The sequence below is a fragment of the Dunckerocampus dactyliophorus genome, chromosome 2 (genome assembly GCF_027744805.1).
Source record: "Dunckerocampus dactyliophorus isolate RoL2022-P2 chromosome 2, RoL_Ddac_1.1, whole genome shotgun sequence".
NCBI classification, from domain to species: domain Eukaryota; kingdom Metazoa; phylum Chordata; class Actinopteri; order Syngnathiformes; family Syngnathidae; genus Dunckerocampus; species Dunckerocampus dactyliophorus.
In genome coordinates, this window is record NC_072820.1 from 27,869,024 (window position 1) to 27,891,000 (window position 21,977).

Genomic DNA, 21,977 nt, shown 5'->3' on the forward strand with positions numbered 1-21,977 from the left:
AGTTTCATCAGTTGTGTGCGATATGAGGTGCTGTTGATCTGGCAGAACTACATTGATGTCAGCTGTGGGAAGTTGAACTCCATGCATGCACTCCTTTGTCCACATGGAAACAGAGTACAGAACATTCAGTGAAATATTCATCCTGATCATTCCCAAGCTCACCTTAATAGAGTGGACCCTCAGTTTTCCAACGCCCCACTTTTTGTATGATTCCGTTTTTGACAAAAATGTGTTCTGTGTTTTCATACACTGTCTCAGTTATTGTACAGAATTGCATGTAAAAAATGTCGTATTTGACCTTTTAGTACGTATGTTGATTGCAGTTCTTGGCTGGCGATACTTAGTGTACTTAGTGTACACTATACTAAGGTATCCTGTAAACTAGTCAATTTGCTCACATATCATTCTGCAGACTCAAGTGCTCAAACAAAGAATTCCAGGCGTTGGTGATTAAGTCTTGTGGTGTTATTAATACACTGCATGTTGCAAATGTGTCTTTATTAGGAAAGCATTGTCCCCCAGCTCCATCACCATCCATCATTATGACATCATCAGCAGTTGGCTCCAGTTCTTTGCTAACTAATACACCTACACCAGAAATCTCTGCTTTTCTTATAGTACAGCTGCAAAATAAGCCACAATTGTTAAATTTTATTTGAACATGCATACAAGTTACAATGGAACACATTCCACAGCACAATTTGCAGTCCAAAAGTAGTAGGAATCCTACCCCGCATCCGTTTCACATCAATTGCAATACATTATTCACTTACTGTATTCCTAATGTGATCTTTAAGGTAATGTAACAATGTGGTAATATAATTGTCAAGGTTTTTCCACAATCATAATAATAATCATATATAATCTGTATAATGATAAATAAATAATAATCAGTATAAATAGACTTAACAGAACATAGTTGGAATAAAAGGTGAGTACTCAGTGCTGTAGTGGTTAGACATAACATTTTGTACACAGTGGTTCAAGACTCTTCTTCCTTGTATTTTGCAAACATGAATTGCTTGTATTGTTTCCTACTCAATCTGTTCCATAATTTGATTCCACATACTCAAATGCTGTGGGTTTTTAGCATTGTTCTCGTGTAGACGTGTTTAGTTTTTCCCTGAGATCATATTTCTCCTCTCTTGGTAAAAGTATTGTATGACATTCTTGGGTATCAGGTTATTGTTTGCTTTATGCATAATTTTAGCTGTAAAATTTACTAGATCAGCGAATTTTAATATTTGTGATTTTAGAAATAGAGGATTTGTATGTTTTCTATACGAGGCATTATGGATTATCCTAACCGATCTTTTTGGCAGTACATTTAGCGAGTGAACTTTACTTTTATAGTTATTACCCATATCTCCACACAATAAGTTAGATATGGTAATACCAGAGAGCAGTAAAGTGTAGGGACTAATTTTTGGTCAAGGACAAATGTTGCTTCATTCAATATTGAGGTATTTCCCTCCACCTTATGTTGTATATCTTTAATGTGAGAGTTTCAGCTCATATTTTCATCTGTTATGACCCCCAGAAATGTATTTTCATTCACCCTTTCAATGTCCACACCGTTTGTATTTGCACGTGTGTATCCTTTTTGCTATTACCAAATAGCATTATTTTAGTTTGACTTAGATTCAAAGATAATCTATTTTTGTCAAGCTAACCTTTTAGTGTATGTAGCTAAAGAAAGTCACAATTGGCAGCCCTTTGATTTAAAAAAAAAAGGTTAGAAACACTATTGAAAAAGGTGAAAAGATGGTGTCCGTCTGGCTCGGTCTTCCCCTCCCCCCTGACCGCTCATCACCGTCTTTGTCAAGAGTCTTCAATAAAGGTCAAAGTTAAATGTTCATTTATGTATTTCATTCCTCATTTATATGCATTTTGGATTTTCTGCATGTAAAACTATAATTAATCTATATGAAGTGTTTTGTGTGACCATTTTAGAATGGATGAATAGGATGTACATGATTTATTGAGGGTAAGAATGTTTTGGTACGATTGGGTTTATATGGACCCTTTGAAATGGGTTAATAACAACGACGGAGGTTCCACTATAGGGACTTCTCAGAAGCGCTGCACTTTAGCCATCATCATGGAATAAAACACGAAGGCAGGGCAGGAGGGAAAAGAACTAATTAAGTTTCCCCAGAGTTTTGTGTGAGATGGCGTAATTGGTACAAGACACACTTTCCCCAAAATGTATCAGTCTATAATTCTGGTAATTGTGACAGGAACGCTTCCAAGCTATCAATCAGCCAACCTGATGATCATATCCACTCAATATATTAATACAGTGTGTGTGTGCAGCAGCAACTAAACAACAAAAGCCGCCGAGCTTGCATTCCAGGCCAGGGAGGAGAGCAGCAGCAGCAGTCACGCTGACATGACGGTGGTGAGTAAGTTGGCTCAGATAGAAGAATTTGTGCTGGCTTTTTACGCTGTCAGCGTGACTGACTGATGGCTCCCTGGGGTGGCCCTGTCATTTGGCCCACTTTCTTCCTTATTTGCATCCCTCGACACACCAGCCTTTTTACTGGTCGTCTTTTCATCTGCTCATACGTTCTAAAAGGCTAGATAAACAAGCTTAAAACAACTCATATTGACTCTGTCACAATTCCCTCTTTTTATTTCATATTTGAGTAGTGACATAACATGTTTGAGACTCTTGGTCTGTGATATAATGAATATAATATAATAATTCTTAGCTGTTTTTATATCTTTCCAACGCACAGAAAAGAGAGACGTGTTTTCATGTCTCACATAAGGATTATGGATGATGGGCAAAATTCCAAAAAACTGCAGTTTTCCTTTAATACTTGTATGCATGTAAATAAGTTTTTGCATGTATGCGCATATGTTAATGTTATTCTCCTCTCATCAGATGAGAGCGACTCCCCCCTTCTCACGGATGCCAAGTGGACGCAGATTCTGGCCCCACCGGCCCACCTACTCTCGCTGAACCCCGCCCTGGCCCATGCAGACCTCAGCCCGAGGGAGAGTCCACTGTCCTTAAAGACCCTCCCTGACCCCTCCTCCAATGCCGACCCCAAAAGACATTCAGGTGGCGAACCTCCATCATGGGCAGCAGAGGAGCGGCCGGCCGATGTGCACAGCCCGCCGCTCCCCCAGCCCAATATTGGCAAACTGGTGGGTGCGGACGACCTGTCGCCGCCGCCTGTGACGACCTGCGGTGCCATGGAGAACGGGCACCCGTGTCCAGATAATGTTATCAAGCAGACCTGGCTGAGCTCTTCTGTCGAGGACATCGATGCTCATTTGGAGGAGCCTCATGGGGAGGCCTCCACTGTGTCCCACTTCACCTTTGAGGTGGGACAAGGACAGGAAGAGACTCTCTGTAGTGAGGATGTTGATACACATGGGGAAGTAACAACACTCAATGGCGTCCAAGAGGAGGCGTGCACTGATGCCTCACAGGACTTTGAGCAAGGCAGACAAAGTGCATCAAAGGATGAGCATGTGGAAAGTTTTTTGTTCAACATAGGAACAGACCCTCAGGCTGCTGAGGAGATTAGAAGTCCTGGAAAAGTCCAAGCATGGATGAACAAGATGAGTCGACTTGAGGGACATTCTGAGCAGCTCTTCAGCCTTCCAGACAGCTTGGAGCCTGAGAATGGAAGCAGGTTAAATGTTCAGGGGACAGAGGAGGATGAGGAGAGCTTGTCTCCATCACCTGTCCCCTCCAAGGAGGACTCTGTGACCGAGGAGAAGGAGATGGAGGAGAGCAAACAGGAGAACGGTGATGGGTCAGCATCAGGTGGCGTCCAACCAAAGCTGAACAACACTCGTCTCCAGCCAGTCAGTGTGCCGTACGGAGGAGCCCGACCCAAGCAGCCGGTCAGCCTCAAACTCCAGATTCCTCAGCCTCTCGCAGGACAGGTCCAAAATCAGCTGGGCTCATCTGCCAGTAGCAAGAACAAGAACCTCGACAGAGGAACACCGTTTGAAACCACGCTGGATGTAACTGTGGTTGGTGCCAACGAGGACAATGTTGTCCTTCCTTCCCCTCTGATGTTGGCCTCGGAGAGTCCAGACAACGACCTCCAGGCAGGACAGCACGGCTCCTTCAACAGGAAACAGCCCAGCACCTTGGGGGAGTTCGCCCCTATTTGGGTACCCGACTCCCAGGCTCCAGTGTGCATGAGATGTGACATCAAGTTCACCTTCACCAAACGGAGGCACCACTGCAGGGCCTGTGGCAAGGTGAGACCAACAGGGCAATGATTTCATTCTGTCTCTTCAAAGGACAGTCCTTTGAAGTCAGTGTACAGCTTGCATAGCAGTATTGGTGTACTATCAACACACAGCCATTATTGTTCAAATATTCATTAACACGTGAGTACACCTCACAGTGAAAGTGCCCAAATTGTGTAAATATTCAGTGTGAGCACCATTGTGATCTAGCACTGCTTTTATCCTCTTGGGCGTGGACTTCAGCAGAGCTGCACAGGTTGTTACAGGAATCCTCTGCACTGCTGGACACCTTGCACCTTCCTTTCTGCCTTTCTTCCTTCTGCTTGAGGATACCCCACAGGTGCTCGTTTGGGTTGAGGTGTGGATACTTAGCCACTCCAACCCCTTCAACTTCCTCAGCAAGGCACCTTTCATCTTGGAGTTGTGTTTGGGATCTTGTATCATGTTGTGTCCCAATTTCCCAGTATTCGAATTTGCTTAGAGATACTTTGATTGATTGATCACAAAAAGCGATCGGCGTGCTGCTGCAAACCCTACATGTGTGCTGTGTCACGTAGGGGTGCCGTATTACCGCGAGAATCCAAACTAGTCTATAAAACCTCAATGGCCTCAGTTTGACAGCTTGACACAGGCTACGCCAATCAATGCCAGGATGTCACTCCCTTATCAAACCTATTGCCGTTTGACTTTTCTCGCATCTTTGTTTACACACTTTGCCTAGTTGTGACTGGCGGCAGCTAGCTAGCAAGCTAGGTTGTGATATTCGCCTAGCTTCTGTTCTTCGAACTACAAGTGTGACTTTTTACCACAGTGACATTTTGTTTTTAAAGCAAACAAGCAATGCGGTTAGCTTGGAGCTAATTTTTGTCCCATGGGAAAGCAATGAGTGGATATTGTGTTCATGGGGTACATACTAACTTTAACAAGTTTCACTAAACAACTTTTCTATCTGGTTGTCATTATTGTAATATGTACTGTATTGTCCTCAAAACACTATTTGTGTGTGGTTGTTTAATGAACACAAACATAGTGTGTCCAGCCTTATGATAGTGTTGTTCTCACAGGGGTCTCCGATCTCACCAGCTGATTTTAAGAAGCTCACCAAAGAGCCAAAGAATATTTGCTTCAACTCTTAGTAGTTTTTTATTGTAACTGTTAAATTCAGACTTTATGCCTTCATATAATGACAAATGACCACAAAATAGCGTAAAGATGATGGCCACACTGTTTGAGTGGAGATCTGCTTGGTAAATAAAATAGTGTACAATTTAAATGTTGCCAGTCTTAAATAAAACACGAATAGTGTGTGAATAGACAGCTGGAGACTCCTGCAACCTGGACAATGAATTTATTAGGACAGATTTCCATTTAATAAAGTTATTTGTATTATTCGTATTACTTCATAACATGCGTCAAATTAAATTACATTTTGTGTCCAATAGTGCAATAATTGACACAAATAAAGGCAAAAAAAAACTAAACAATCCGCCCAAAAGTTTATTATATTTTTTTAAATAATTAGCTATTTGCCAGGGGCCCTTGGAATTGTCTAATGCCGGCCCTGGCCAATAGCAGTCATCATAAATAAATTGGATAATCCATGTGATCAGTATCGGCCAATCTCACTCATAGAAGATCAGAATCGGTACTGTAATCGGAGGCATGAAAGCAGAAATAATATATATATATATATATATATATATATATATATATATATATATATATATATATATATATATATATATATATACACAGTATATATATTTATATACACTCAACAAAAATATAAACGCAACACTTTTGTTTTTGCTCCCATTTTTGATGAGATGAACGCAAATATGTAAAACTTTTTCCACATCCACAATATCACCATTTCTCTCAAATATTGTTGACAAATCTGTCTAAATCTGTGATAGTGAGCACTTCTCCTTTGCTAAGATAATCAAGATGCTGATTAGACTCCATGATTAGTGCACAGGTGTGCCTTAGACTGCCCACAATAAAAGGCCACTCTGAAATGTGCAGTTTTGTTTTATTGGGGGAGGGTCTGGGGACTGGGGTCTGGGGTCTGAGTCTGGGGACTCAGAAAACAAGTCAGTATCTGGTGTGACCACCATTTGCCTCATGCAGTGCAACACAGCTCCTTTGCATAGAGTAGATCAGGTTGTTGATCGTGGCCTGTGGAATGTTGGTCCACTCCTTTTCAATGGCTGTGCAAAGTTGCTGGATATTGGCGGGAACTGGTACACGCTGTCGTATACGCCGATCCAGAGCATCCCAAACATGCTCAATGGGTGACATGTCCGGCGAGTATGCTGGCCATGCAAGAACTGGGACGTTTTCAGCTTCCAAGAATTGTGTACAGATCCTTGCAACATGGGGCCGTGCATTATCCTGGTGCAACATGAGGTGATGTTCTTGGATGTATGGCGCAACAATGGGCCTCAGGGTCTCGTCACGGTGTCATGGTATGTTCATTCAAAATGCCCTCAATAAAATGCACCTGTGTTCATCATCCATAACAGATGCCTGCCCATACCATAACCCCACCGCCACCATGGGTCACTCGATCCACAGCACTGACATCAGAAAACCGCTCACCCACACGACGCCACACACGCTGTCTGCCATCTGCCCTGAACAGTGTAAACCGGGATTCATCCGTGAAGAGAACGCCTCTCCAACGTGCCAGACGCCATCGGATGTGAGAATTTGCCCACTCAAGTTGATTACGACGACGAACTGGAGTCAGGTATAGACCCCGATGAGGACGACGAGCATGCAGATGAGCTTCCCTGAGACGGTTTTGACAGTTTGTGCAGAAATTCTTTGGTTATGCAAACCGATTATTTCAGCAGCTGTCTGAGACGATCTTGGAGGCGAACACGCTGGGTGTGGAGGTCCTGGGCTGGTGTGGTTACACGTGGTCTGCGGTTGTGAGGCTGGTTGGATGTACTGCCAAATTCTCTGAAACGCCTTTGGAGACGGTTTATGGTGGACATTCAATACACGAGCAACAGCTCTGGGTGACATTCCTGCTGTCAGCATGCCAATTGCATGCTCCTCAAATGTTGCGACATTTGTGGCATTGTGCTGTGTGATAAAAGTGCACATTTCAGAGTGCCCTTTTATTGTGGGCAGTCTAAGGCACACCTGTGCATTAATCATGGTGTCTAATCAGCATCTTGATATGGCACGCGAATAGTGTGAGGTGGTGTTTTAGAATATTTTTTAGAGGATCGTGTTCAGTCGGCACACAGAATGACACAGACACATCAAGGTATTTTAGCCTAAACAAGGGCGTATTTATTTAAGCATCAACACACAAGATATATGATTGCAGCGAAAAAGCCTCTTACCTACGCCAACAGAGTGGAGAGCCAACACCCGTGGAAGAGTTCGCGTCAATCGGCTGGGCGTTCGATCACAACCCGCAGCAGACTCCGTCTAGGTGTTTTCGCTCTCCCCTCTTTATACCAGTCTGTTCGTGCGAGCGTGAGAACGGGGTGGCCGGCCCTGAAACTCAGGCATTCGCACGCAGAGTTACTATTTTTTAACAAGCACCTGGTAGGCAAGGTCAGCAGATATACAGTGGGAAGTGAATATTCAGAACAACATAAACCCTTTCTCACATTCGTATCAAGCACCTGGTAGGCAAGGTCAGCAGATATACAGTGGGAAGTGAATATTCAGAACAACACAAACCCTTTCTCACATTCGTATCAGTGAATATTCAGAACAACACAAACCCTTTCTCATATTCGTATCAAGACCATAACAAGATACAGTGGGAAGTGAACCCTTTCTCACATTCGTATCAAGCACCTGGTAGGCAAGGTCAGCAGACATACAGTGGGAAGTGAATATTCAGAACAACACAAACCCTTTCTCACATTCGTATCCTGGGAAATGGATGTTCAGAACAACACAAACCCATCACCCTTTCACATTCCACTCTTGATGTTCTGAACATCATTTTCCTCAATTCATAAAATCTTCATTATTCATCATGTTCCCCTCCCAATTATTCCAATTAACCAGATCGTGTTGCACCCTCTCAAGTAAATCCGCCCGTGTGTCACAGACAAATTCACCCCACATCATATTCCCCGCAACATGGAAATTCCAAACATAAATATCCGGTCCCCCGCTTTCCACAATTACCTCAATTTTGGTAAGCCCAAAAGGGGCATCGCTTTCACACACAGCAATTCGCATACTACTACCACTGATTAAAAATTATTCTCTCAAGCTGTCTTTTAGCTCGTCTAACATACAAGCAAGTGAATACGTTACATAAGGTTAATATAATTAAGCATCCTGCCAAAATAAACAAGGGTGGCAGTATGGTTTTCCTGGCAGTTACAGACATTCCAGATAAAATATCCCACCAATGATGGGCGGAACTCTGCTGCACTAGCCTCGCTACATGTTTCACTTCATCCCCAGCTATTAATGTGGACACCCACAACCGCGTGACATTGTACCTATGTCTTTGTATCAGATCCTTCAATTCTGTGGACCGGTCCAATGCGCATTTGAACCGGTCCAGAGACACAGTCCAGGGGTGGCGCAAAACCTCCCACTGCACCGCTGACAATCTGGACTCCTGGGAGTAATTGGTGAGATAGTACGTTTGATTATTCCAATGCCACAGGTGTACATCATTAAGACAGCCAACGAATGGAGCTGAAGGTAACTGTGGGTGTTGTCTCATGGTAGCTATGCATAGGTAATGTGGCCCTACCTGCCATAGCATGTCTCGTGGTGTCTCAACACTCCAATCACATAATGTTACCTGACTATCACTCAAACATGGATTAGCGTGACCCATCTGTAAAGTACATACCATCCCTTGATCAGTTTTATCACATAAATCAGTGTCATAAGTCGTATTTGTTGCGGCTTCAAACCACTCTCCACTCACATGCAGATAATGATATCCATGTATTGATATTACCGGAAGTACTTCATATCGGCGTACAGTTTTCACTTGAGTTACATTGTATTGATACCAATAACCTTTGCATTGGGTGCTATTGCAAACAGTTTGTTCCGGAAATAGTTGGAGCCATAGTTTTTGACTAATATTCCAAGTATTTCTCCACTGATGATAATTCCCTGTATAAACTCCAGTTATAAACCTTTCCTTCTGAATGCGTGCATGTAACATTTGCATATTACAAGCAGTCCAATTGGCAATTTGGGTCAGATTCATTAAGGAGCGATAAGTTTCGTTAAACATAGTAAATTGCCAATTGTACTGATGCGTCCATAAATTGACATTACTCAATTGTGTACCTATCCCGTTAGGTAACCACTCCCCAACTTGGTGTAACGCCCGTGATGTATACTGTCCAGTGGTCGACAGCACTGTACGCGTGACCTCCCCGTCGATGGTGTTGGACACCCCCAACACCGTTCCAGTCCCTCCAAGCAGCGTGTCATACCACTCTCGACGTCGTTGATGACATGTTGGGAGATTTGGAAACTTGATTGTCCATGACACCACAGTCCTCTGAGTAGCTTGGGCCATTCGGACGTGAAGAGTTTGTGCCAGGCATGTGTAACAGACGTAGATGTTACAGTCACTGGTGATGTTGGCCATCAGACATGCTTGACCTGCCGGACAGCTCACGTGGTCCTGCACTCGTTCCAGGTCGTTTCTTGGGTTGTTCCCCAATAGTGGGCCACCATGACACCAAGAGCAAGGAGGCGCTTGACCAAAGAGCCGGCACCACCAGGTCCGCGGTCCCCAGCCATCTTGTCGATGTCGAGCCCTCCTTGGCACTCCAGTAAAGCGTTTCCAGTTGATCATTTACCTGCACAAAGAAGCCCAGTTGGACATAGCATCCTACACTTTCTAATCTTCCCTTAAGTAACATTTTGACACAGGTACATTGACCCATTTCTCCTGTCCTGAATACATGACACTCACGGTAGCATCATTTCCCTGTGCTATAATTTCAGCGGGTTGTGGAGGACCATCCCGCTGCTTCACCCACACTTTAGCTCCCACCTTATCTGTTGAACCAAAACCTCTAGTACTTCTAAAAGTAACAACCTCAGGTGGAGTAATCTCCTGTACTGGGGTCATATTGCATGGTTTAATTATTAACTGTGCAATTTTGTCATCCTTTTGTACAACCACGGGTTGTTCCCCCCATAATCTACAAATTACCCCAATTTCTCCTTATCTTTTATTGTTTTAGTAATCTCCTCCTGACCCCCACGGATTCTATATTGTTTCATGGAGATTAACGTCGTCGCTTCAGGTATGGGGAATGGTGCCATGTGCACTTTTCCCACCAAAACAGACTTTATTTTCCTAAGATCTCCAAACATAAACTTCCCGTGTCTTAAATGCAAAGTCATTCCTGTCAAAATGTCCATTCGCACTATCCACTCCTTTATGGGAGTGACTACAACGGTATACTTTTTAATGGGCGTTTGTCCGATTTTTGGTGGTAGTGTTATACTTTTACACTACTTGTCCCCCAATTCCCGTTAGGGGCACGATTTTTCCTTTAATTTTGTCCGGATTTCCACTAATCAACGAGGCCTCAGCCCCTGTGTCCACCAACGCTGTTACCTTTTGTACAGATTTCTTCCAATAAATTTCTAATTCTACATGAGGCCGTATATCCGTGGCGGACCAGGTAGTCTTAAGGACTTGGGCTTGGCCTTCATCCTATTCATCCTCCTCCTCAAACTTAACTCGCCTCTTCTTCCCTTTGTTTATATCTCGACAAAATCAGAGTCCCTCATCTTGTGTAAAGTCCTCCTTAATCAACCGCTGTTCCTGCACCTCAAGCACAGGCTCCATCACAGGCCGCCCGTGTTCTCCTATCACAGGCTGCCCCTGTGCGTCCACCATCTGCCTCATATCTGCTATGCCTTGCACCTGATGTCGTCGTGTAACAGGTTGCATTTTCTTAAATTGCTTTAATGATGGATAAATACTTCGAACCGGGGGCGGATCGGGGAGAGGTCCCAACCTCTCGTCTGGGTCATCTCCCCATATGTCCCCATCCCAACCCCCGGGATCCCAATCTTCACTCATCCCGGCCACAAAGGAGCGAACTTGCTTCGCATCAACTTTACAGGATGAACGATTTTGGGCGGCACGAATCAATTGCGACAGGCACATAACGGTCTTATCCATTATGCACTGCATTCGCCTTAACTCTTTTTCCTTATCCTGCAGCTGCTTGGTCTGTTGCGCCGTCTGAGCGTTGGCCTTCGCCACCGCTAGATTACGCTCCTTCCATGCCTCTGCACAGATCCACAAACTCTCCTGTGTTCCCCTCAAGGGTGCCTCCTCGTTATATTCAACCTTGTTCAACATTCGTAACAGCGCCTCCGCGCTTGCTACAGGGATATCGCCAGCCCACGGCCCAGGGCGTCCCCCGCGTTGTCGTAAGACGGCGCCTATCCCTTTCACCTCGTCAGGGGCTACCCACCCTGACGACACTTCCTCCATGGTGAGGACATCTGTAGTCTTCACTTTTCTCATACAGCACAAAGCCATTCTGCATGCAGCTGAACGTGATCCTGCCGACAACGCCAAAAATGTTTTAGAATATTTTTTAGAGGATCGTGTTCAGTCGGCACACAGAATGACACAGACACATCAAGGTATTTTAGCCTAAACAAGGGCGTATTTATTTAAGCATCAACACACAAGATATATGATTGCAGCGAAAAAGCCTCTTACCTACGCCAACAGAGTGGAGAGCCAACACCCGTGGAAGAGTTCGCGTCAATCGGCTGGGCGTTCGATCACAACCCGCAGCAGACTCCGTCTAGGTGTTTTCGCTCTCCCCTCTTTATACCAGTCTGTTCGTGCGAGCGTGAGAACGGGGTGGCCGGCCCTGAAACTCAGGCATTCGCACGCAGAGTTACTATTTTTTAACAAGCACCTGGTAGGCAAGGTCAGCAGATATACAGTGGGAAGTGAATATTCAGAACAACATAAACCCTTTCTCACATTCGTATCAAGCACCTGGTAGGCAAGGTCAGCAGATATACAGTGGGAAGTGAATATTCAGAACAACACAAACCCTTTCTCACATTCGTATCAGTGAATATTCAGAACAACACAAACCCTTTCTCATATTCGTATCAAGACCATAACAAGATACAGTGGGAAGTGAACCCTTTCTCACATTCGTATCAAGCACCTGGTAGGCAAGGTCAGCAGACATACAGTGGGAAGTGAATATTCAGAACAACACAAACCCTTTCTCACATTCGTATCCTGGGAAATGGATGTTCAGAACAACACAAACCCATCACCCTTTCACAGGTGGGATGGATTATCTCAGCAAAGGAGAAGTGCTCACTATCACAGATTTAGACAGATTTGTGAACAACGTGAGAGAAATGGTGATATTGTGTATGTGGAAAAAGTTTTAGGAAGGAGGAAAACACTTCTTCACACCACTGTATATGTGGATATATGTATATAGATCGATGAGAGGGAGAACGGAGAGAGAAGAAAGAGATATACACTGTCTATATATCTGCTATACAAGCTGTACACTGACTACTCTAAAGGAGATCCAAGCTGGCTTTTTATAGCATTGTACCTTGACGAGATATACTGAAATGTTGGGGTGATACTGCATTTTTCTTTACCCATTTTTTGCCTTTAGAAAGCTAATAATGCTGAGTTTGAAGATTAGCGCATTGCTAAAATAATTCCACTGTATGGCCGCCCCTACATAGCCAGGTGTCAGGCACAGCATGTTGGAGTGAAGACGTGGCTTGTAGCTGATGCAGCACTGTAAAATCACCCGCCTCCTACTTAATTTCCCATGGCGACAAACAAACGCTGTCTGTGCCAGCTGGCAATGCAGTCACACTGACACCAGCAGCCATGGACTCAAAGGTGGCCCCAGAACCATAGGACTCATCTTTGACCTAATGAACTACTAGACACCATCTCAAATGGCTTGCTCATCTGTTGTGAAGCACTTCTTTGCCACAGAATCATGTACACCTTCACAATCTCATGCCACCCAGTCCTGGACCTGTATCAAACCTTCTGCTTTTACAAAGATAACTGCGCTAAATGGGTTCTGATTCCACATGCATGCTATTGCAGGTATTTTGTGCGACCTGCTGCAGCCTGAAATGCAAGCTGGCCTACATGGACAGGAAGGAGGCTCGTGTGTGCGTCACCTGCCATTCGGCTCTAACCAGCGGTGAGCACAAAAACTGCCAATAAGAAAGTTCTTCAACTTACAAGCTTGTTTTACATGCTAAAATATAAGACTACAGGTGTCCGCGACTCACAAAATGATGAGAAGCGTTTTATTTCATTGCTGGGGAGGAGTGCAGTACTAGGCTGAAGCCAGCAGAGCCGTTCTGGAGTTAGACTTGACTAGATTGTAGACTACAGAAGAACAAAACATTGCAATGACCTATGTGACCACTCCTCTGGGCAGTACTATACAACTCATTACAACACTGGCATGGAAACAGGAGTTCAGAACATTCAGAGATGGATTCTTCAATCCCATTTAAAAAAAAATACAAATTTTCTAGTAACTCATTTTCTTCATAGTCAATCAAGATAATTTCCTCAAATAATATAAAAAATACTACAATAACAAGATTCACCTAGGATTATAATATTATATAATATAACAAATAAGATTCAAATGGTATATTATAGTACTGCTTCATGTTCATAAAATGTTTGCATTTTTCCCAGGCTCTTTCTCAGCCCATACGGTCTATAACTACACGGCTTCATTATTATCCATCCAACCATCTTCTATGCCGCTTATCCTCACTAGGGTCGCAGAGGTGTGCTGGAGCCTGTCCCAGCTGACTTCGGGCAAGAGGCGGGGTACACCCTGGCCAGTCAGTCGCAGGCAGATATAGACAAACAACCATTCACACTCACATTCACACCTATGGACAATGTTGAGCCTCCAATTAACCTAACATGCATCTTCTTGGAATGTCGGAGGAAACTGAAGTACCCGGAGAAAACCCACACGTGCAGCTTCATTATTATAATAATAATAATTAAATACAATACATATTTAGAATAGAAACATATATACATAGTAAAAGAAACGCGTGTTTAGAGCACAGGTGTCAAACTCAAGGCCCAGAGGCCAAATTCGGCCTGCCATATCATTTTATGTGGCCCGCAAAAGCCTGTAAATGATGCATATAATGAGACACTTTTTAATTCTTTTTTTTTAAATTATTATTTGTATTGTTATTCTTTTATTTTTAAATTGTTTTGAATATTTATATTGTATGACATAAAAATAATTTCAAAAACAAAAATATTCCAAAAGACACTTTTCTTGCTTGTGTTCTTTCAGTTTTTCCAGAACATTTGTTCTGCATGCAATTGGAGTTTCGTATTTTTTAGTGTCAAAGTCTATTAAAATGAATTATAAACTACTTGTATACAGTGTTCCCTTGTTTATCGTGGGGGATGGGTTCCCAAAATAGCCTGCAATAAGTAAAATCCGCGAAGTTGTCGACTTCATGTTTTTACAATGATTATATATGTTTTAAGGTTGTAAAACCCCTCACCATACACTTTATACACTTTACTCAGACAGGCATTAACATTTTATCACATTTCTCTCTTGTTTAAACACTCTCAAACAAGTTCAAACATTCATTTGAATTGTAATGATCAACCTACAGGTAGGACACAAGAAATTATTAAGTCCCTCACACGTATTTTTTCTCCTGTGACTGTGCCTTTTCATCCTGGCACCTTTCCGCTGTACTGTAGCATTTTTGTATCCTTGTTAAAACATATTGTTGAAGCCCTTTTCCTTTTGAACCGAAAATTCATTTTCAAGCTAGCAAGCAAGCTAGCGATGACACAGGACACACGCAGGGCGGCACGAAGGAGATTGATTTAATGTCAATATGGTTTACAGCCCATCAGGACGCAGAAAACAATGTACAGTGCAGACAGACGAGCAAGGGAAGAGAGACACTCAACTTCCCACAATGCAATTCTTCTTTAAGGTCTTGGCTGCCTCTAGCAGGCTTCATGCACTATAAAAAAACAAAACAAAAAAAAACCCGCAACATTTTTTCTAAAGGTGAACCGCAACACTGTACTCCAATTTGTGCTTGAAATAAATAATATAAGTAAATTAAATAATCAAATGTGTGATAATTAGGGCTGTCAAAAATGGAACGTTAACGCAATTAACGCATGCACATGATGGCAAACCGTGCCTCCCAGTTACGACGACAGAGGCTCAATGTAGCGTCCCCACAGAGTTTGCTGCCCATTTCTAACTTTATTCTGATCTGAACACATCAACAGCAGTGCAATTTCAACACCGTATATGCATCTCCAACTCACAAACACGTCTCTATTCAGCTCGTCCTGGGAACAACGCTTTCTCATTGTTACTAGACGACCATGAGATGCATTCACAGAGACTGAACATCACAACATCTTTATTATGTGTGTATGTGTGGTCTGTCCATCCACCCGCTTATCCTCATGCGTCGATATGCGGGTATGCTGGTATCCCGGGCGAGAGGTGGGGTACACCCTGGACTGGTCGCCAGCCAATGGCAGGGCACATATAGACAAACAACCATTCCCGCTCACATTCATACCTATGGACAATTTAGAGTCTCCAATTAACCTAACATGCATGTTTTTGGAATGTGGGAGGAAACCGGAGTACCCCGAGAAAACCCATGCACACACTCGGAGAACATGCAAACTCCACACAGAGGTGCCCAGTGGAGATTCAAACCCACTCTATCTCCCAACTGTGTGGCCAAATGCTAACCACTCGGCCACCGTGCGGCCCATGTGTGGTCTAAATAAACAGAAATACAAAGAAAAACAATAAGTGGATATTCTTATAACGTACTTAAGTCTTAATGTGCAAGTAAAATTTTCTGCATTTAAGTACCTCAAATGTACCTCAAATGTATGCTCAAAAATCTAAGTGTGATTCAAATGTTCTGCTCCTACTGAAGAAACTAGTGTTAGGTAAATAGATTTTCAGACGTGTGCAATATTAATCATCCATCCACATCCATCCATTTTCTATACCGCTTCTTTGTCATTAGGGTCGCGGGGGCATGCTGGAGCCTATCCCAGCTGACTTCGGGCGACAGGCGGGGTACACCCTGGACTCGTCGTCAGCCAATCGCAGGGCACATATAGACAAACAAGTATTCACACTCACATTCCAATATTAATCATGATAAACTAATTAGATAATCATTTGACAGCCCTAGTAATAATAATATGAGGCAATTATACACAAGTTTGACGCCCCTGGTTTCGAGTATGTAGGGGGTGTCCCCTGCTAAGAAATCATGCCAAAATGCCTTCATCTTCTTAAAAAGAAGGACTTTTGTTCCTGTTCCTGAATTAGGCCCATTGTTCTTTTGAGTAAATGCCTTGTGTACTTCGGCCAGCTTCGACGTTGGAGTCGCAGGTCGCCATCAGCAACCAGAGTCCCAACCCCAACAACCCAGCCGAGTACTGCTCCACCATCCCCCCTCTGCAGCAGGCCCAGGCCTCGGGAGTTCTCAACTCGCCTCCTCCCACCGTCATGGTGCCTGTGGGGGTCCTCAAGCCGCCTGGCAACGAGGGTATGACCTTGACGTCTTTTTTACATGGATGGATGCCAGCAGTGAAAAAGCTTCTATGCTTCTTAATGAGACGCACATCATCATGTCTCTTTATTTGTGTACTTGGAGAATACAGTTATAGAATTAAACTGAACTTTTAATTGACATGTAACTAAAATGTACAAAGTTTTATTTATCATGCAATGGAATAATGCAATGCTCTAAGGTTGACCTCCAGTTTCTTCAGATTAGTATAAATTTTATGATTTTGAGCTGTAGCTATAATGCCAGCAATGGGGATTTGGGGACATAATGGGTCTACTGTACAGGAAAAAGCATATATGGCGCCGCAAAGGCATTCCGTGCATACTCTACATACTGTAGACAAGCCGCCGTCCAATGAAATGTTTTAATTGTGCAAAATCTACCTTGACTAAAGTGTGCATGCACTCACTGTGTCTCATTGCACTGTAGCATCCATGACACGGGAGCAGAGGAGAGTCTGGTTTTCCGATGGCGGTCTACCTAACGGGGACACAGCAGAGTCCCCCAAACCTCCCGTCTCCAGCTCCACCCCCTCGCAGTCACAGGCCGTCTTGGCGTATGCAAGCAAATTCTCCAGATCGGAGTTGGTAGAGGTCCGCATACACACTCTTAGCATTAAAGTGGGGCTCAGATAAGTTGTGTAGGGTTCTTGGAATAAGAGTACGAGTAAGTACCAGGCTCAGAGCACTGTAAGCTACTGATGCTTCTTATCTCCCCAAAGGCTCTCCTCACTCTGTCTTTTAATCTTCATACACATTGCACACACTGCTGTCTCTACACACAGGCCACTCCGGCTCCCGTGGGCCCGCTTGGCAGCCCCGTGGGTAGCGCCCTCAGCCTGATCCCGGAGGACGGGCTTCCTCCCATCCTCATCTCCACTGGAGTCAAAGGAGGTACGGGAGGCCACATCACAGGTGCTTGCCCTCATCCTCACCATCTTGCCTCCTCCTCCCTGCCCTCCTCATTGTGCTCTCTGATGCATGTGTGCTCCATGTGCTTTCACCACCCATTCACATCAATACTGATCATGTATGCTCACTGTATGGACAAAGGAATTGGGACAGTGGTCTTCATCATTTGTCATTTGTCCCAATGCTTTTTGTCCGATATGAACTCTCACACTCTGATGCTCCCCTGCTTAATGGACGTTGCCTCCTCACTGCTCCACTGACCTCTCTGTTCCCGTTTGCTTCCGCCCCCTCCATGTGCAGACTATGCAGTGGAGGAGAGGCCGTCAGCGATGGTCCTCATGCAGCAGCTGGAGGAGGGAGGCCCGGACCCGCTGGTCTTCGTCCTCAATGCAAACCTGCTGGTCATGGTCAAGCTTGTCAATTGTGAGTCAGTGGCTAGTTAGTGTTAATCATATCCCTCTGACATAAGACATTGAGATGCTTGCGCTTCTTCAGACGTCAACAGGAAGTGCTGGTACGTGACTACAAAGGGCATGCACGCCGTCGGCCAGGCGGAGGTGGTGATCCTTCTCCAGTGTCTACCTGACGAGAAGACCTTCCCCAAAGACATCTTCACCCACTTTGTGCACCTCTACCAGGAGGCCCTCAGCGGTAAGAACTTATCAGGCGCTTGTCTTTGCAGCCCAATTTCAAATGTGAAATGGCCCTGATTGTCTTTCCCCTCCTTGGTCCTGTCAGGCAATGTGCTGAGCCACCTGAGCCACTCCTTTTTCACGCAGAGCTTCCTGGGCAGCAAGGAGCACGGTGGCTTCCTCTACATCAGCCCCTCCTTCCAGTCGTTGCAGGACCTGCTGCTTCCCAACCCGCCCTTCCTCTTTGGAGTCCTCATCCAGAAGTGGGAGACTCCCTGGGCCAAGGTCTTCCCCATTCGACTCATGCTGCGACTGGGCGCGGAGTACCGATGTGAGCGCCGTACTCCGTACCTTATGATCCTTGCACGTTTTCTTTCTTGTGCTTCTAGCAGAGGAATTGATGCATTCAAGAGCCGAAACTTGACAACAAACTACACTGCTGTTCACAGTTCAAAATGCATAATCCACAAGTGACAAGGATGGCTCCCTAAATGAGGATTTTTGGTCTTGATGGGAGCGTAGTTCACAGATGCAAGAAGAACAAGAAGGAAAGGTCATCATCAGACTCAGTAGACTGAAGTTATTCTTGGGAGTTTGAAACATCTGGAGTGTCTTTGTAAAAACTCCCCTATTCTGTAGAATGGAAGTGCTCGCTGCTGCGATTTACTGCCTCCTTGTGGTCATGGCCTGCACTTTCAATGAAACTGCGGTGTGTTTTTTCCAGTGTTCTAGATCAGGGGTCCCCAACCACCAATTTGCAAATGGATATCAATTTTGGAAATATGGGCCAATATCCTATTCAAAAAAATAATATACAATCAGAAATTCCACAGTTGGTTGAGCGCCAGCCCTTCCCACTTTGTTTGGCGGTCTTTGGACACACCATCTAACTTTCTCCCATTCTGCACAGATAGACTACAAAACTGTATTTCCCCCTTTTTCTTTCACCTCATATCTGTTCCCAAATGCTGATACTATGTGGAAATGCATAAAGGTAAGATTTGATGATGTTATTAAGTGCTAATGTGCATATTTATTCAGTGCCCAACCTCAAGTTAATTCATGGTAGCACGCTGCCTGTTAGCACACAGTTCATCAAACAGTGAATGTGATAATCTTCTCTCAGAAAACACAATCCCCACAGTCCGAAAAGGTTGGGGACCAGTGTTCTAGATCATTTATATACATTATATTAAGTGGCACCAATGTAACACCATCTGAATTGCATGTGTTGCAGTTTATCCATGCCCGCTGTTCAGCGTCCGCTTCCGGAAGCCGCTTTTCGGCGAGACGGGTCACACCATCATGAATCTGCTAGCAGTAAGACCCTCCTTCACTGTGACTGTACCATGTCTCATCATCATCATCTTCATCATTTCTAGTGGCCTCACGGCCTCTGTGTTTTCCAGGACTTCCGCAACTACCAGTACGCGCTGCCGGTGGTGAAAGGTTTGGTGGTGGACATGGAGGTGAAGAAGACGAGCATCAAGATCCCCAGCAACCGTTACAATGAAGTGAGTCTTCTAGTGCAGCACCAGGAGACAAGTTCCTCACACAGGTGGCATCAGAGCTGTAACAGAGGCAGGGTGCTGCCTGTGTGGAAGGGTGTTCCAAGACTGAACTGTTGTGTTGTCAGGTGTCGTATATCTGATTGTGTGATGGTGTGTTGCAATGTGAAACATAAAAAAATGTCCCACTTTGCTGACTTCTGTGTCAAAGGCAACCGTGCATCCTCAGTTGTGTTACAACTCCGATGCCACAGTTTTGCAGGATTTTTGTGTGGATGGCATACAGTTGCAGTCCCACCTCTGTAGTGGCTCTAATACTACCTCAAAAAACATTGCTGGATCGACTCCATCCCACTATTGTGTGTCGGTGCTAGTCTTACATAACAGCCTGTAAAGTTCTTTAGGACTTGGACCAGCCTGAACTTGAAAAGGCTGAGAAGATCGCAGAGGACACTTTATCAACTCAACAATAGATTTTCGTGAGTTTTATTTCACACTTCAACTTTTTACAGGAGCACAGATTAGCTTAATAACCTTTGAATCAGAGAGGAAGAGAATGAAATTACTACACATTACTATACAGTTTGTAACTTAGGAACAACAATAGTTGTCGCATACCAGTGGTCCCTGGTATGTGTTCGTTGTTTGGTGTATCCTAGATTTACCAATTGTTTACTGTGTACAACCACCTAGTATCAATAATGTGTAATAATATGTTATGGTTCTGTCACATGGGTATTAAACAAGTCACCGTAATTGCCACATATATTGTATTGGGTTAGAAATACACTTTTAGCATCATAACTGTCATACAGTAGTCTTTGATGAATACACGTGCAGCTTATTTTTAACAATATTCTCAAATAAGTCAGATTTGACTGGACACAGCCACCAAGGGAGAATGGCAGCTTTTGCAGTGAAAAGTGTCAACGCTGCTTCTGTTTTACGCTGTCAAAATAACTTCTGTTGAAAAAGCTACATGCTAACATTACGTTTCAACATCAAGCTAGCTTAGCCTATTCACTGAAAAAAAAACAATAATCAAACTTAGAGCTCCACGTCTGTAGCTGACCAATCGATAGTTGCCAGAGCGCCAAGCTGCTTTTGATGATGTGTAGTCAAGCTTTTTTTATACAGGGGGCAGGTTCATCTAGCTGGGGGGGGTCAGAGGTGGAATCATGTCCATGAGTAAGAGAGTTTACCTTCATGTCATGAAAAGACACAACGTGAAAAGAGGGGGTTTGAGCGCCTCTTCTCTGAAAAGCAAGCAAGTGAGGGAGATGATAGATTTTGGTGCTGATAAACAGACTCTAGGGCACCTCTAACTTGAAATGTCCATTGTAGCGATGTCATATGACACACAAGTAGATACTCAGAGGTCCATGCTGAAGGCCGTCACTGCAACCTGTGAGCAAGCGGTTTTGCAAGCGGCTCTGGCTGTTTGCAGCAGGCGCGGTGGCAGCTTTGATCTGGCTTATGTGAAGTGGAGCCATCTTTGCTGTCAGCTTGCAGGAGAAGGAGCGAGCGGCTAAATCCGTCCACATTTTCACTTTTATTTCTGCTAGGCAAGCATGCAACTAATCCCTGGGAATGAAAATGTGGGGCCGCTGATACCCGCCGTCTTTCTCCTGCAATCTGTCACCTCAGTGCCCTGGAAGTGTGGCGTAGCAAGGCAGCGCTTTGGTGTCTGAAGGGCAGCTTAAATCACACATGGAGCGTGTGCGTGTCCTTGCAGCTGATGAAAGCCATGAACAAGTCCAATGAGCATGTCCTGGCCATGGGGGCGTGCTTCAACGAGAGGGCCGACTCCCACCTGGTGTGCGTGCAGAACGACGATGGCAACTACCAGACGCAGGCCATCAGCATCCATCACCAGCCGCGCAAAGGTGACCACATGCAAACTCTAACTTTCGTCTTTTTTGCACAATGAACATTTCCTATGTGCTTTGCTTTCAGTGACTGGCGCCTGTTTCTTCGTGTTCAGCGGGGCCCTGAAGGCCTCATCAGGCTTTTTGGCCAAAACAAGCATCGTAGAAGGTAAGACTTACCTAAAAGCACTT

General features: G+C 44.3%; 2 protein-coding genes across 11 annotated transcripts in view; one reads left to right on the forward strand and one right to left on the reverse strand.

Annotated features, from left to right (window-relative positions):
* Nucleotides 1–21,977, forward strand: part of zfyve9a (zinc finger, FYVE domain containing 9a) — a 39,537-nt gene that overhangs the window by 11,793 nt on the left and 5,767 nt on the right. For 9 of the 10 annotated variants that reach the window (XR_008566411.1, XM_054755557.1, XM_054755566.1 and 6 more), the window contains 12 exons: nt 2,891–4,230; nt 13,331–13,430; nt 16,666–16,842; nt 17,296–17,459; nt 17,651–17,780; nt 18,078–18,200; nt 18,273–18,428; nt 18,516–18,740; nt 19,647–19,729; nt 19,819–19,923; nt 21,653–21,803; nt 21,874–21,954. Coding sequence is in view for 9 of the 10 variants with exons in the window: in XM_054755557.1 (XP_054611532.1) it covers nt 2,891–4,230; nt 13,331–13,430; nt 16,666–16,842; nt 17,296–17,459; nt 17,651–17,780; nt 18,078–18,200; nt 18,273–18,428; nt 18,516–18,740; nt 19,647–19,729; nt 19,819–19,923; nt 21,653–21,803; nt 21,874–21,954 (2,835 nt within the window). In the remaining variant the exon portion in view is untranslated. The remainder of the gene's footprint in view (nt 1–2,890; nt 4,231–13,330; nt 13,431–16,665; nt 16,843–17,295; nt 17,460–17,650; nt 17,781–18,077; nt 18,201–18,272; nt 18,429–18,515; nt 18,741–19,646; nt 19,730–19,818; nt 19,924–21,652; nt 21,804–21,873; nt 21,955–21,977) is intronic. The other variant, XM_054755603.1, reaches the window with a different exon arrangement.
* On the reverse strand, nt 7,444–12,522 carry LOC129169315 (uncharacterized). The gene is made up of 2 exons (XM_054755636.1): nt 11,939–12,522; nt 7,444–10,043 (listed from the first exon to the last, which is right to left on the reverse strand). The coding sequence occupies exon 2, from the start codon at nt 10,037–10,039 to the stop codon at nt 8,444–8,446; it is 1,596 nt and encodes a 531-aa protein (XP_054611611.1). The 5' UTR covers nt 10,040–10,043; nt 11,939–12,522; the 3' UTR covers nt 7,444–8,443.